Below are 17200 nucleotides of genomic sequence, written 5' to 3' on the forward strand. Positions count from 1 at the left end.
TTGCCAGAATCCGATAGTGAAAACCGTATCTAAATCGGTTAAGTCGATTCTAACAAACTAAAAAATTCTGTGTAACAAACGCACAGACAAAAAGAGAAAAAAAAACATTGTTTTGGGTTCTATAAGGTTAATGAAGGTGCCCAATAACTTTTTTTTTTAAATATCTTCCATGTAAAGACACCGACCCTCTTACGATTTTATTATAAGTACCTATAGATGAATCTCATGTGAAATAGAAATACTTTATATAAGTTACATTTGGGATATTCTGTACAACATGGACGGCGTACGATATAGAGAAAGGGAAATCCATCAAGTAATAACACGGCTTGAAGAGATGTAAAATAATTACTTAAAAGTGTTCTGCCCAACCCTTTCTAAACACCGCCGAGGGTCTCAGTCGTTAAAAATTCCCCTAATCCCGGGACATCGGAATCACACTAAAAACGATAATACTTTTATCCGGGTAATCTGAATCGTCTTCGCGGATTAGCGATGGAGGAAACGGCAGGAAAAATGCAAGAGGCAATCTAGGAAATGGCATTAAAATGTTTTGGTTCAACCCTCTCGCGTCGCGGCTATTTTTCAAACTGAAAAAAAATCCCTTCGAAAGGAGTAATGTAGCGGACCGGCACGTCTTCGGAGGCGCTCGGGACGTACTGTGATGCGAACGAGAGGTCTTGATATTTTTTTTGAATTTGACATGTTATTTTGTTAAGATAATTTCATTTATTCGGATTTTAAAGATTTATTTAGTTTCAAACATTTATGATTTCTTTTAGGTACATAAATGATTTCTTCTTTTTCATTTCACTCTTTATTTCTAGTGAGGTAGAAAAATACAGAGCATCCACGGTTGACCACTACATCAATGGTATAATTCTTTTGCATTATGCATTGCTATCAATAAACCTCTTTTTACCACCACCATCTCCGGATTGTTCTTATGAACTTCCATGACTTACATGACTACTATAGGTACCAATAAGCAACAATACAAATAACAATATATTTATGATTTTAATGTCAATCGAAGTGGATTTTTAAATTTTCTTCTTCCATAATAATGTACGTTCTAATGATGATTATTGCCAGTATCGCTTTAAATTTTCTTATATGGACATTTTATTTGTTTTCACTCCCGTAATCCTCCTCCTCCTTTTAAGCAAAAAATTACTGATTATATAATTATAATTGTTTTACATAAATTTTAATAATAATATTATTAGTATTAATATATAAATATCAGCGTATAGACATCGTATAATAAATAAATAATAATTTTAACAAAATTAGCATTCACTACCGTATAGGAGTGAGTGTGCTACACGCCGATTACACACAGTAAACACAAAGCGAAGAATTCCAGCATTTTTAACGAATGCAAATGGTCTGGAGCTACCCTTTCTTCTGCAACTTTGAACAACGAATACAAAATGAAACAATGCCCTTTAGTTTTAGATTTAGATAGGTTTATACTTTACATAGCGTATTTGTATATTTAAATAGATTAAAATGCTTAAACATTTACAAGTAGGTTTATTTTAGTTTAAAAATGGTGTTATAGGTCAATTTATTTGTATTTGTTTTTCATAGTATTTGTAGATTTAAAAACTGCGTGGGGCCTTTTTTTTCTAGTCTGGGAAGTCAAGGTATCCTATTGGATTTGGCAGAATGCAATATTTAAAAAAACACGGTAGTGGATCTGCAAGTTCTTAGTTTTTTTAGGAGGAATGGCTTTAACTCTACATCATCATATGATCCAACATAGATTAGAAGAAACTAAATGTAAATGAATAATAAACAAACAGAAAGAAGAAAGAAAATGTTTATGTAGATCACGTAACTCGCCTAAGATTTTTGATATAAGTACTTAGCTATAATTGTGATTAATTGTTTAAAATGTTCTTTTTTATTTGAAACATTTTTTTTATTTAGTGCATATTACTTCTCAAAGCCAACTTCACTAAAATGAATATTTACCACAGAACTTTTTAGTGTCCTTCAATTTCTTTTAATTTAAAATATTATTAACATATATCTTAAAAAATATATTTTCAGTAAAATAAATAAACTTGAGGCTTAAGTCATGGCTTCCCGTTATCTAAAACGGCAATTTGACTAACGACATGCCCTTACAGTTTTAAAATTCCATCCAATCCGTTCGTAGATTCGATATCTCAAACCGTTATCGTAAAAGCTACTCAGCTTTGAGGCATGATTAAACCGGTAATCCTCAAAAAGCGGCTTTTGTCTAATTGCACTCAACTTATGAGGCACTACCTACCTACCGCTACTACCTACTACCTATAAAGGCTAAGCGGTCGGATTCAAAATAATGTGTTTCACATTTTCGTTGCGACGGTATCAACGACATAAAACGGCCTGTAATTTATTCTATTGCTGAAAGGGTCGGGACGGCGGGTGGGAATTACCCAAGGTGGGTGCTAAAGGGTTAAGCCGAATGTACGGGGTCGCGCCGGCGAACTTTGTTAATTTATGCGCTTAAAAATGTCAACTGGAAATTATGACGCTGGAACACATTTCCTATTATATTAATGTGTTTATGATATGTTGTTGTTGTTGTTTTATATTTACATGTAAAAATGTAAAAAACAACAAAAAATTTGGTACCGTTATTAATGATTGATGTTACTGTGCTGATATGGGCTCTAATAATACTTTAACTGATAGGGTGAAATGGAAATACAAATTATAATTATTAGACAATAATTTTGCTGTATAATTGTTTAAATTATCAATATTTCTCATTTTCACCGAAGTAGCATAAAAGATGAATGTACAGCGATATTAGAATTCATTGAAGTTTTCGATTGTTAGCAGAAACGTCTTAAGATTTTTTTCTTACCACATTTTAAGTAAAGTCAATTTCTCTCTCTCTCTCTCTCTCTCTCTTTAATAATATAATTATTTCCATGCAAGACGCTCACGGCTCAAATAATTCCAGAGTATTTTGAACCCGATATCAATTAAGGTGGTAACAATTGAGGAGTGCCGCGGCGGAGATAAGGCGCGGATTGGAGTGCTTTGAGGGAGACTCATTATTTGAACTTTCTAGCGCTTAACAGTTAACATTTAATGAATATTAAAATAAGTTACTACGTATACCGTTTTAGTAGAAAATAGGTTACTGTTTTAGTCTCATCAAATTTTAGTAGATAAAAATTAAATTTTGTCAGATATAACTTTCTTTTGTTTATGGTTTTTAGCTCACGCTGTATCCGGCACACAGCAGGGTAGGCAGAGGGAACCTAGTGATAAGACACTCCGTTGTCCATTTTCCGCCGGAGGTATTGAATAATTTATTTGCTCGAGTGGAAACCAAACCCACATCCTGTCATGTCAGTCACACTTGGCGCCCCTTTGCCACCTCTCGGGCTCACAACTAGAAGATACTAATATAAATTTATTTTATAGGAAAAACTACAATTTAATACGATTTTCCTTATTTTTCACTTATTAGCCTAATCTACATCCACACTTAAGCATATTATCAACTAAAAAACAAATGACTTCTTAAAATCTGAATGACTTTTGAAGAGTAAACGCTAGCTCGTAGACCATTGCGGTTGCGGTCGGCAGTGTTCAGGCCGCGCTAGTGGTCGCGTTATCTTTCCTCTACGTAGCCTGAAGTATTCGCAAAGTAATACCATATTGCTGTATTAGTAATTATGTAATTGAATTACGGAAACGGAAAAATGTAAAAAATCTCTTCTTAGGGGCCTCGTGGCGCAGTGTGACTGTAACTGGGATGGTTATGAGTTCGATTCCTACTCCGGGAAATAAATATATTTAAATTATTTCCATATCCCCGTTCGATAGAAAAAGATTCCATTACTCAACATGCATTGTCTCGAAAATTGATACATAGGAGCGGAGTCTTATACCTTTAGGCTCTCATTAGGTCATCAAATATATCATATAATATACAACATTGTTGAATATTCTTATAAAAAATGCTTTATATATTTTGTATGTTTTCTATAAAATTGGTCAGAGCGCTCGGATGGTTTCTAAAAGGTGCGGCTTCAAATCCTGCTACGTTCAAATTTTTATAGTTTTTTAAATAAAATATAAGTAAATACAGCTTTACGCTTCATTCCGGATACAGCAGACGAATTCGGGAGACATTGAAACCTTTTATATGTTTTCTTTAAAATTTCCATTGTTCCAGGTATAGCCCATCAGCTAGCGGGTCTGCCTGGCGGCGAATGGGGCGCGCTCGCGCGACACTACCCGCCGCCGCTGCTGCCCTCGCACGCGCACTTCACGCCGCACGTGCTGCCAGCGCACGGCCCGCATCACGCGGTGCCGCCGCCGGGTCACGAGACAGGTATTTTATTGGTTAATTGGCATTGTGAGGTCCAAGTGACTTAATGGTAACGGAGTGTTTTAACACTGGGTTCACTCTGGCTACTTTGTTATGTGCTATATGCTTTTGTTCATATGTATAAGTAAATATTTGGAGATAGTAGAAAAAAAAGAGGATAAAGAGATAGCCAAAAGAGTCTCTTCTAATCTTATACTGTTATCTTAGATAATAATGAAATGACTACAAATTACGAATTACATACATAAGTATGAAAAAACAATACAGTAATTATAAATAACAAAAATTGTTACAGATTTAACATCAGAAAATCAAACAACTATGCACCCTCACAGCACAACGAGTCCGGCCACTTCAAGACCAAGTTCACCCCAAGATGATGATGATATATCCGTTACTGCTTCAAGTAGTCCACCTCCTGATGAACGTCCGGGGGCATTTACTTCGGTTAGATCGAGAAAACCTCTACAGCCACTGCCACCGCCTTCTAGTCTTTTCCACAGTGCTCTAGCAGCGCAACTATTTTTGAATTCTCCACTTTTACCAACGCCTCCCGCTTGGTTATACTCTCAGTTGTATGGTGGTTATGATTGGTGGCTACGACCTCCACCCCCTCAAGAAGATTCAAGTTCTAGTCCCGACAGAGACAGAGAAGAAGCTGGTTCCACTGCATCCAGTTCCACAAAGAAGAGACCCGCGTCACCAGAGTGGTCGGACCAAGGAGTCAGGACTCGCAGCAAATCGTTGATAACTTCCGAAAGACGACCGGTTGATGTGTGGCGACCCTATTAGAGATACTTGGAGCCAAATTGTCATGGAACTAAGGAAGTGTTGGATAACCGTCCGGTGTGAACTTCGACGTAGTGTTCCGTAGAACAGAGTTTGATACGAATCCGGATAGTGATAATTGTCGATAGGTGTTTTTACGTTAGATAAATGAATGTGAATTCCAAATTGTAATGTTTACATTATTGTTGATTGTATTATAAATAAATGAAGGTCTGTAAATAAAGTTATTCGAAATTTTTAACATTTGTTATTAATTTAAAAATGTTATATTCATATAATGTTAAATAAATATTATCGAAATTAAAGTTTTGGCAACCGGTGATGTGAAACAATAAACCAGCATATTGGAGCTCGTTTGATGGCGCGGTGTGAGGATACATTTTTGGATTGCATCCATATTATTCGTGACCGCAGCGAAACGTATGGCCTTTACGTTCATAATGAACAAAATATACGATGTATATTTTTATTGCTGTTCGGGCGTTTTCATTAATTTTGTATAAATTGAAATAGTATATTAAAAACTGGGTGGAATTTAGCAAATCATAATGGCTTATTAAATTTATTGTACAACATAACATATGATCGTATATAAGTAGGTAGTTTCCTTTTCAGCTTCACGCTGTATCCCGCATATAGCGGGGTAGCCTGTAAGTGCCTAGTGTTAAGACACTCTTCTCCCCACTTCCCACTGAATTCTGGAGGCATTGTTCCTGCGCCACGACTGGCCTCTTAGGTATAGAGATATAGAAAAAATTGTAAAAAATATAAATTACTTTTTTATTTTCGTTGTTTAGCACCGCAAGTACAAAATAGCACACTTATTAAAAACATTAAAATTTTTCCTTACTATTACACCGAATATTATAAATTGCTGCATGCACAAGACGCTGTACTGGAACTCTTCTTATCTACAAAGTCCATAAGCCGTAACACTCCATTCGTAACTTCTTGAGCTGATGACAGGATTTGTTCTTTAGGTAATAAGAATCTATGAGTTTTTCCTCTAAGTTCCACCATGTAGGAGTATGGGATGTTGGCAACCCCGTAACTCCAGTCTGTGCTGTTGCCGGACGCAAAGTACATGAGGTCTTTTGTGCTACCCACTTTATATGTGTGACCGCTAGTTTCGAATATAGCCTGTTTAATAGAGATATATATGAATCTTCTCGTTGACAGACAATAAATATAAAAGTGGATCTTTTAGAGTTCTCTTGTAAATGAAAAATAATGTATAACCAATCCATTAAACAAAATCATTTTATAAATAAATTCTTAATTGGTGATGGGGCACAAAAGCCATGAGTGCAAATCCCACTTTGGGAAATGTTTATATTACAGAATATAAAAACCGGAATATATTTAATCAAAAATTGAGAACGAATTATAGGTTCACAATGTCGCATAGAGAGATAGAGAGGACCTAGACCCTAAAAAAATAAATAAAAGAAAAACAAACCTTTGCCATTACAGTGCCTCCTTCTAGCATTTCTACGTAATCCGGACATGGATCCGCCGTGTAACCCCAAGGGAAAATTATAACTTCACCGTAACTATGAAACGATAGAAACACTTTGAAATTGGTTTCTGAATCTAAAATGGCGTGCTGTAAAAAAGTATAGATTCTCAGTTTTTTTAGCTTCAATATATGATAAGGTAGGTAAGGCTGGGAGAACCTAGATTAAGATATTTTTGTCCATCCAAGATGAAATTTGCAGGCGTATGGGCACAAGTACGACTGTAAACGCGATAGGTTGTAGGTTCGATTCCCACTCGTTCACTTCTTCGCTCTGATGATGAGGCTAAACGTGGCGTTTAGTTTCGCTACTCAACATGCAATGCCTCCAGAGTTAGGCGTAAAATGAGAATCGGATTTAACAGTAAGTTCCCTAAGAAAATTAAAAGCATCGAATATTGTATGTTGTAGAGTACCTGTACAGAATCAGCTGTCACTAGCTTAACTTAGAAAACGGAGAAATTTTCAGTAACAAATTAGATAAACAATTAAACAAACATGGCTTAAAGGTTTACTTATACAATATAATTTTTTTTTAGATAAACTTCTTCTATAATTAAACAAATTATATAATTTCATTTAAAAAAAACTATAATTAAATTACTTTGACAGCAGCTGTTTCCGGTTCAGAAAATGGTTTTGGACCTCTGAAGAATATGTTACCCGGATCTTCAGACGAGCCCTCTTCCCCTTTTTCACCCCAGCCATAGCTGAAATCATAAAATATTTCTTTTTGCTATCATCTTTTACGATGGACAAGTCAGAATATTATTGAAGAATATTACCCGACGGTTCTGAATTTCATTTTTACTTAGGTTTGTGCATATAGTATGTTGTTAAAAAAAATAAAATTTCGCAATTGAAAGAGTAACCAATCGTCGTGGTGCACAGTGTGACTGTAAAGGCGACAGGTTGTGAGTTCGATTCCCACGCGATGAAATGAAATATGTAATATTTCCAATGTCTTCGCTGTGGTGTGCGAGGCAAAGCGCGGCGTCGAGTTGAACCACTCAAGAGGCAATGCCTGGAATTTGGTGGAAAATGGAGAATGGAGTATCTTAAATAGGTTCCCTCCGCGTACCCTTCTGTGTGCGTGATACAGCGTGATTGGAACTCAATCAAGATTACAATGAAGACATATTAAAATTGAAGTGTAAATGAAGATGTCTAACCTAAAGTTTCTATTAAGGTCAACCCCGACGCATTCTCCGTAGCGCGCCCTATTCTTGCGCCACATGCGGTCGTGCGTGTGCGTGTACTCGTAGCCGTCTGGGTTCAGTACTGGTAGGAAATACCTAGAAATGTATGTAAAAGTTGTGGTAACTTGTATCCCACGCATAGCAAGGTAGGCAGAGGGAACCTTGGCACCTAATGTTAAGGCACTTCCGTTGCGTACTATCCGCTGAATCCTGAAGGTATTGCTTGTTTGGCGGTGAAACTCAACGTCGTTTTCAAAAAAAAATAGTGAGAGAGTGCTTTATTCTAAAACCTGTTTATTTTTTTTAAAAATAACTGAAAGAAAAAAATATAAATATTAGGTGTTTTTTCTTTACCAATCTTTATTAGTCACGCTGTCAGGTTGTTCATTAAATGTTGTAACAATATGGTTTGCCAAATACGTGACCACCGCCGTGCTGATCCATTCCCGCGGGTGAATTGCTGCATCTATCCATACTCCAGGGTTACCGGTGTTTCCGTTAGATATCTTCAGAACCTAGTTAAAGAAATGAGTTACAAAAAATCTAAATTGTGTAAGTTTTTCCGGTCTAGTCAAAGAAAACGCTATATTGCAGTTATATAATCAATTGTAAAGGAAAAAATAGCTGCCAATTTTTTTAATAAATAATATACGAAAAATAGAAATATTATTGAGTTGGTTGCATATCTAAGTAGGTAAGTAATAAGTACTAAAATACAAGAAAAAGAAGGTCCGTTGTGGCAAAGCGACACAAAGTGTTATTGGTAACGCGACTAGTTGTGAGTTCGGTCACTACTCGAGGAAATGAAATATTTATTTAAATTTAGATTTCCATTTCTCCGCTTTGTTGTCCAGACAAAGGGCGTCGTTAAGTTTCGTTATTTAACACGCAACGCATCCAAAGTTCGGCGGAAAATGGGGAACGGAATGTCTTTAACACTAGGTTCCTTCGAAGCTGATTTAATTTTATTTTAAAATTATAATATAACACAATAATTAATTCACTTCATATATAGGAAAAGTAAGTAATATAAAGAAACAAACAAATCCACACTAACAATAAACAGCCATACTAACTAACACATAATAATAGTTACCCGTAAATCTCTTCCCTCCACCGACTTGCCAATAACGTTAACTGAACATAAATACGGGTACTGCGCCGCCAAGTCGTCCATGAAGGCGTATATAACCCCGAGACGATGATAGCTTTTCCAATCCATAGCGGCTACGATCGAAACCAGAAGAAAATGATATAAAAAAATCGATATTTATTATTTATAAGCAATTATTATTCGATTATAATCGATTATTACTTAATTGTAATTGGTATCATTATTATACAGGTATAAGTGTCGATCCGGTAACAATTAGTTGATTGATAACCATTAAAATGGTATTCGGTTAAGTGATTGACTCTAGAAACTGATAATTTATTATTGAAAACTTGTTGATAACAATTATTTAGTTATTGGGTGTCAAATAATAAAGGCGATGGTGGATTCGGAGATTTCACGCTGTATCCCGCATAATGGAGGGTAGGAGAAGAGGGAACCTAGTGTTCCCCTTTTTCTAACCCACCCTGGTCGCATTTACAGCCATATGCTTGTGTAACTGCGCTAGGATAATATTTTAATTATTATCGTTTTCAAGCTCTATTACGTAGACGAAGCGTGACGTTGAATTCCGCCATTGAACAAACAATGTCTCGAAAATTGGGAAAATTTGGAAAGTAGTGAGCAGAGAGTCTTATATATAATAAAAAAAATTGTTCTATTTACCAGTATTATCGTAAGATTTAGTTTTTTTGATCGAATTTCCTTGTTGCTTGTCTAAAATTACACCTATATCGGCTATGGCCACGGCATACGGTATTTCCCTCTCCTGCAGCATATCAGCCAGCTGCACGGACCTGGGGCCCTCCACCATGATGTCCATCGTGCTTCGTCCTTCTTTCCAGATGTTAATTGCTGTGTATGTATAGAATATTATGGAAATTATTGAATGAATTACCAAATTAATTATAGTTGGTTTGTGTTGAATTTGTTTGTAATTTTTGGAGAAATAAGTAGAAATGAGCTCAGTTTCTAGAAATCTAAGTAGGTTTTAAAATACAGAACATTTTTTTAACAATAAATTTTAGGCTGCAGGGGCACAAACGTTCGACTGTTGTGGATTGCGAATATTTCTTTTGATGAATTATTTAATAGGTAATGAGGCGAAACGTGGCGCCACTCATCACGTCTCCAGATTTCGGTGGAAAGTGGAAGGGGAGTGACTTAAGGGTCTTCTTTCTCTGCCTACCCTGCTTAATGCGAGAAACAGCGTGAGCTGAAAAAAATAGTACCATAATATGAGTTAAATTTTTTTATGCTATGCTTAGAAAGAAAACTTACCTCCAACTGTATTTAACGATTTAATAAAATATCTTTGTCCTTCATTACTAAACCTAATTTCCCAAACTTGGGATTTCTGGTATATGGTTGCCACTTTGATTTTAGTTTGTAAATATATTGTATTGTTATATCAATAAAAATATGAATTTTGTTTTGTTTTATTTTATAAAATTATGAATTTTCTTTATATTTTACAAACACGGAAAATTTTGAAAACTTGCATTGAACTAAGAATGATATTGTGACAGTGACGTAAATACTTTTTAAATTACATTGCTATATTCACATTGTTATTTCAATATTAAGGCACGAGTAAAAGAGTGATAAGCCTAATATAAGATAAATTTAATATTTCAAATAATATATTGTGTAATAAAAAAAATCTTTGTAAGTATTTTATCGCCAAAGTACGATAATTGTAATGATTGCAATGTTTTCTTGTAATCATTTTGAAATTTTTATTCGTATGTATAACTTTTACAGCTATTCGATGAAATTATAAAAATCACACAACTTTTTTAATATAAAATATATCTATTATATAAAACTCCCCCGTTACTCAGTAATTAACAGAAGAAGCTACACTTCCTCCAATTTGAAATTTCTCATGGTTCTAAATTAGTAAATATAGGGTTACATTAGGAGAAGAATTCTCAAAATTCATACAAAACACGCAAAGAGGAGAATATCTATTTTGCATCTTAAAGTCAAAGAAAACAGAGAACAGATACTTACTCTACCTTGTCACATTTATCAACGAACTCCATTAATGCTTTAACAGCATTCAATATTTCAACACCAGTATCTTCTATTTCTTCTTCTGGCAATTTAAACTTGTGCTGCTTACTTCTAAGTTCTATTAGATAGCAGAATGGTATACCAGCTTGCCCATAGCTGAAGTCATTGCTGGTACCGGCAGCCCCGTACATGACGTCTCTTGAAATTCCAACTTTATAGGTTTTGCCGCTGGTGTCATAAATAGCCTAGGTGTGATAAAGTGGATTTTTTAAATTTATATGTAAATTATACTTAATTATTATTTATTTAATTGGTAAAGCATTAGTTAATAAAAATATATTTTTTTATAACTTCACGCTGTATCCCACATATAGCAGTGTAGGTACAGGGAACCTGTTCCCCTTAAGATACTTCCGTTTCTCACTTTCTGCCAAATTATGGAGGCATTGCGTATTGAGTGGTGGGATTAACGTCACGCTTTTTCTCAGCAGCAGGGCAAGGAAATGAAAAAAAAATATATAATTTAATAGTAATCGAACTCTCAACTTGTCGCTCTTGTCCCACGACGGGCCGTAAAATGTGAAAATAAAAAAAATAACATGTTATGAGATTTTCTAAGGACGTTAAGATATTATCTAATAATGTTTATTTATTTATTAAATAATCAAATAAATAATAAATTAGTCAAAATAGAATAATTTTAACCTTCGACATAACAGTAGATCCTTCCAGTAAGCGTACGTAATCAGGACATAGGTCATCTCTAAACGCGAAGGGAAATAAAATGATTTGTCCGAAACTGTGCAGGGTGATGTACACTTTGTAAGGAATCTCAGAAACTAGGATATCCTAAAAGAATATGACAGAAAACTATGACAGAACTAGTGGTAAGATACTCTTTTTCCCGTTTTCCGCCGAATTCTGGAGACATTGCGTGTTGCATCAACATCAGAGTGAAGAAAAGAAAATTCTACTAAATATTTCATCCTCGAGAGAATGGAACTTACAACCAGTCGTTTTACAGTCCCTGAGCCACGACTGGCCCCTATCATTATATTTACTTGAAGACTATTTACAACCCTTTCATGCCTCTTACATGACAGTTCACGTCACAGACGCGTTCACACGAACAACTATAATAAGTGGAACAGAACGTAGAATGTAAAACGCGAACAATTGCAAGTTGGTACATTAATTAAATGCAACAGAATGATATAAAACTGTCGCACTGAAATTGATTTACGACTAAAACCTGTTTGCCGTTTAATCTCTGCGTCCAGCGCCGATGACACGATTCCGGTATCAACGGCACATTACAGCTAAATGACGTTGGATTTACATACCAGGTGTATGTGCTGTGCTGATACATCATTTTTGTGTTTGCTTTTGTTTGGTAATTATGTAATCAGATTCACCCTGTATCTTGAATGTAGTAGCAGGCAGGGGGAAGCTAGTGTTGAGACACTCCGTTCCCCACTTTCCGCTAATTTTTTTGAGGCTTTGCGTGTTGAGTCTGTTGCGGTTAAGTCACTCACTTGTGTCGCAACTGATGTCAATTTCATGATTTTGGATTTATAATCATAATTATCTAGAATATTCTACGCAAAAGATCGTGCAAAGTGGAGTAGGTTGAGTAGGAAGGCAGACCCTGGTAATGCCAGGAAGAAGAAGAAGAAGAAGAAGAATTATCTAGAATATTAAAAAACGCACCCGCATAGCGCACGATTCGGGCTCAGAAAATGGTTTGGGACCTCTATAGAAAGCGTTTGTCGGGTTGTCTGATGAACCTTTACCTCCCCAGCCATAGCTGAAACGAGAAATTAGCTAAAGCTAGTATGGTAAACTTTTTAAAGTATAAAAGATTCAAATTAATTATTTTAAAACAGACAGCGTTAATGATTATAAGATAATTATTATTTATGAAGATTATTATATTATCATTTATGTACTTAATACCTAAAGTTCCTGTTCAAGTCTACACCAACACACCGTCTGCCATACCAGGCTCTATTTTTGCGCCACATACGGTCAACGGTATGTGAATATTCATAGCCGTCGGGATTAACGACCGGATGGAAATACCTGCAAATTGAAATATTGTAATTACACGAACTGATTATTATTATGTGAGCTCTGCTTATCTGAATAATTGAAATAAATTAAATAATATAGATAGATAGATACATGTGTAAATAGTAAAATGCAGAAAATATTAATTAGTTGTTTATTTTTTTACCTTTAGTTCACGGTGTACCCCGCACACAGTAGGGTTGGCAAATAAGACACTACGTTCCCCATGCCTAAAATCTATTTTGGCCAATAGGCGATGGTAATTCTGAAGCTCATGATAAATGATGATAGGATCTATTTTTTCTTCAAATGGTTCAGTCTCTTGGAAACAGTGGTAACTTATCATTCTCTACTTATCATCTCTTGTCTTTCAGAGATATTGGGATAGCCAAACCAAAGCCAGTATACTTGTATACAAATAACGTTTTCTAGGATTAGGACTTTGAAACACTTTTAAAGTGTTATTCTACACTTAGGCTAAGAAGATATGCTAACTATATAAAATCCTATATAATCCTTACCAATCCTTATTAGTGATGCTAGAAGGCAGCGAGTCGAAGTTCCGTACAATGTGGTCTAGTATGTAAGTGGCTACGGCGGGCGCGATCCATTCCCGCGCGTGGATGCCCGCGTCCATCCATACTGCGGGATTGTTGGCGTTACTGTTTGAGACCTTGAGTACCTGTAGGTATTATTGAAGTTAGACTAAGTTGAGGTTTTTATAACAAAACTAGCCACGAATGTGAAAGATGGGGATATGCTTTTTTTTTCATTTAGGTAATCCGTTTCTGAAATTTGTGTGCACTAAGGTATATACACAGATATAATTAAGAAAATTAACAAATATTTCTTTTGTGCTCATTATTTTGATGTCATTTTAATAAGAGGATAATAAATAATAGAAATAATATTTTAAGCAAATACAATTTCATACAAGACATACATATCGTATTTCTTATATAATATTGTAAGTTCTAAGAGTAGTTCTAAGAAACAATGACAAGAAGGTTTCTTGTATTTAAGTCAAATGTTCTTGAGTTCTTATTGGATTATAGAATCCAATAATACAATAACCAATTGAACAAAGATATACGAAATAACTGAATATGGTTAAATTCCATATATTTATATAATATATTTTCTAATATGAACCTTTAAATCTCTCCCTTCTAGAGAAGACCCGATAACTCCAACTGTACATATAGACGGGTAGTTATATTCAAGTTCATCCAAAAACGAGTGAATGACATCTAAGCGATGGAATTCATTCCAGTTCATATGTTCACGTTCATCATTTTTGTCATCTGGAAGAAAATTATATTTAAATTTATAAAATATTAATTCTATGACAATTTTTACTATTTCCGAATAAACTGAAAATATTAAAAAAGCTTCACATATTTCTCATAAGCTATAGCAAGGTAACATAAGGAACCTAGTACTTAGTACAGTTCACGGTTCTCAATCAATGACAAATTATCGAGACATTAAATGGCGGTACTTAACGCCGCGTTTTCCATTCTTCAAGAGGGGATCGAACCCACAACAATTGCGTTTACAGTCAAGTCTGTTACTTATATATTAAGAATTTTGTAAGTAATTTATATACCTGAAACATCTGTATTTAATTCTTTTAAATCATGCTCGCTTATAGCTTTTTCTAAATCACGAACTATCTTGTACTTATTCATTATGATTTATATACGAATATATATAATTTATTTACGTCATTATATTCTATATTTTTTCTTTTTTTAGTTCAGATGAATATTATTGAACAATAGAATTTTTATTCTTAATTAATTTGAATTCATGTTTACTTTTTATTTTTCATATTTTTATCCGAATTTGTGGATGAGGTGTTCATTCTTATGAACACTTGTGAAATTATTTTGAAAAACATTATGATTTTGTTAAAATTTAGATTGAAATTAAATTAAAGAAGAGACATTTTGAATGACAAAAGCTGTTAGCAGAATATTAATCCATACCACAGAATATGCGAAATATACGTGTTTGCTTAAAGTATATTTTTTAATAAAAATTATTTAAAAAAAAAACAAATAAAGGAGTTACGGGACATCGATGTTTCATATTTATTTTAAGTAATGTTTACTTAATTTTTTAGTGAATGATGTTAATGTTATTTTCCTAACCAGTTCCTAAGTTCCACCACACAACATGCAGTGTCTCGAAAATTATTTGGTACATGGAGAACGGAGTGTCTTAACTCTTAGCAATAGGTTCCTTTTGCCGACCCATATGAAAGAAATGGGGGATGTAGCATATAAATATAATTATAATAATATAACATCTAAATATACACTTATATTAATCATACATGACAAATTTAAGCAAAACAGTTTCGAAATTAACACAGTAAAATTGGCAAGTGGCCGTGACGGGATGAAAGCAGATTCTAATGAAAAACAAAGCAGGGGTGCGCCGCCCGCCCGCCCTGCCGCCCATATAACTACACTACTAGGTACCTACTAGATGTAGTGTAATGCACTTTTACAATGTCATTACATACTGATATCATTATTAGTTTGTTAAGGGAAATCTATATTTTAAACTATGTTTTTATTATAGGAAGATATCCTGTCCAATTAATATTATAAATGTGAAAGTTTTAATTTCTCGTAAAAAATTAAAACGGACTTTAATTTCTTGGCATAAATTGTAGCTTGTTCTGATATGTATCTGATATGTAACCTAACTTACTATAAAGTTTCATCGAAATCCATTCAGTAGTTTTAGTATGAAATTGGAACAATCATCCATACTCACAAACAATCAAATAATCCGACTAGTCTTAGTGCAATACATATTTAATTATTACAAATAAATTAGGAAATATCTTCTAAATGTCAATTTTAGTGTAAAAATAAAAGAACTCAAAAGGGATCTCGATAAATCTAACAAGCGAGTAACAAGAGGGGGGCTGGAGGCGCAATTAAAAAGATAAACGTGTGTAAGACGAAGTCGAGGCGACATTTGGGGGGGGGCGCCCAGGGACCGCCGCGCCCGCCGTCTGGTTAGCGGGATACCATGAGACCTGTTCTTACTATAGGAAGCTTTTAAAATTTATATTAAACTAGCGGCCCGCTCGCGGTTTCACCCGCGTGAACTATGTTATTATTAATTTCTGTCTCCATGGCTACGTCCTAGCGACGTCTATGCAAAATTTGTGACTCCTAGCATTTGTAGTAACGAAGTTTCATACAAACTTTCGATTCCAAAAACAACCCCTTAGAAATCGAATATTGCAAATTCCCGTCTTAGCGAGCACCTACGTCCTAGAAGTAACTCCTATGCAAAATTTCAGATTCCTAGCACATGTAGTTTCTGAGATTTCGTGATGAGTGAGTGACCTTTCGATTTTATATATATAGATTATATTATTTTTCCGGGCGCCGGTCGTTTAAAGGCTGTTAAGGCGCAAGGCCAATATTAGTTGAGTTCTGTCACTGAACAGGCAATGTCTCGAAAAATTCGGCGGAAATTTGGAAATGACATGTCTTAATATTAGGGTTCCCTTTGCGAGATACACCGTGAAGCTGAAATTTATATTTTTGAAATTTCTCTTTATTTTCTACATGTAATATAAACACATAAGAAACAATAAAGATATTTTATAATGTCGGGTTAGAGAAAAGAAATCTCTTCCAGCCCACCAATGGAAGTACTAAAACTAACAAAACTACAAAAGTGAGTATAAAGTGAGATACACAATACAATCCATAGTAATTCAGTTTCATTAAAGGGGAGTGCATAGCGAGGGTCGGCGAGGCGTTTACTGAAAATATCTGATTACATCTAATTATCGAGCGGGTGGCGCGGCTCTTAGCGCCTTAGCTCTTTGAGCCGTCTTGATTACACGCCTATTGTTTATTTTAAAGTTTACAGTTCAGTTTTCCAATTGCAAGTACAAACGTACGGTAGAATTCAATAATTATAGAATAAGGTTGTATAGAATATACTTATATGGTACATTAAAAAATCGTTTATATTTTTAGGTGTCAATAGACACGTCATTTACGTTTTTAAGTCAGTTATGTCAAATGTTACCAAGCTAATAAAAAATCTATCGTGATTCTTTTTCAATAAAATCAATATTTAAGCATTTCCCAAATCTCTGT

General features: G+C 34.7%; 3 protein-coding genes across 4 annotated transcripts in view; 1 reads left to right on the plus strand and 2 right to left on the minus strand.

The window, feature by feature from the left end:
- Positions 1 to 5381, plus strand: part of RunxB (RUNX family transcription factor Runt related B) — a 30746-nt gene extending 25365 nt beyond the window's left edge. For both annotated transcript variants that reach the window (XM_085186003.1, XM_085186002.1), the window contains exons 5-6: positions 4196 to 4354; positions 4647 to 5381. In XM_085186003.1, the coding sequence (XP_085042129.1) occupies positions 4196 to 4354; positions 4647 to 5143 (656 nt within the window). In that variant the 3' untranslated portion in view covers positions 5144 to 5381. The remainder of the gene's footprint in view (positions 1 to 4195; positions 4355 to 4646) is intronic.
- A 548-nt stretch (positions 5382 to 5929) lies between these two features.
- Positions 5930 to 10009, minus strand: LOC146539087 (carboxypeptidase B-like). Its single transcript, XM_085185369.1, has 7 exons — positions 9636 to 10009; positions 8952 to 9082; positions 8210 to 8370; positions 7829 to 7951; positions 7261 to 7366; positions 6600 to 6746; positions 5930 to 6280 (listed from the first exon to the last, which is right to left on the minus strand). The coding sequence occupies exons 1-7, from the start codon at positions 9790 to 9792 to the stop codon at positions 6005 to 6007; spliced, it is 1101 nt and encodes a 366-aa protein (XP_085041495.1). The 5' UTR covers positions 9793 to 10009; the 3' UTR covers positions 5930 to 6004.
- A 972-nt stretch (positions 10010 to 10981) lies between these two features.
- LOC146539088 (carboxypeptidase B-like) lies at positions 10982 to 14749 on the minus strand. The gene is made up of 7 exons (XM_085185944.1): positions 14668 to 14749; positions 14211 to 14362; positions 13580 to 13740; positions 12945 to 13070; positions 12699 to 12795; positions 11694 to 11837; positions 10982 to 11233 (listed from the first exon to the last, which is right to left on the minus strand). The coding sequence occupies exons 1-7, from the start codon at positions 14747 to 14749 to the stop codon at positions 10982 to 10984; spliced, it is 1014 nt and encodes a 337-aa protein (XP_085042070.1).
- Positions 14750 to 17200: the final 2451 nt, after the last annotated feature.

Source organism: Heliconius melpomene, chromosome 5 (genome assembly GCF_056956725.1).
Source record: "Heliconius melpomene rosina isolate 202511_hmr_F chromosome 5, ASM5695672v1, whole genome shotgun sequence".
Lineage (NCBI taxonomy): Eukaryota > Metazoa > Arthropoda > Insecta > Lepidoptera > Nymphalidae > Heliconius > Heliconius melpomene.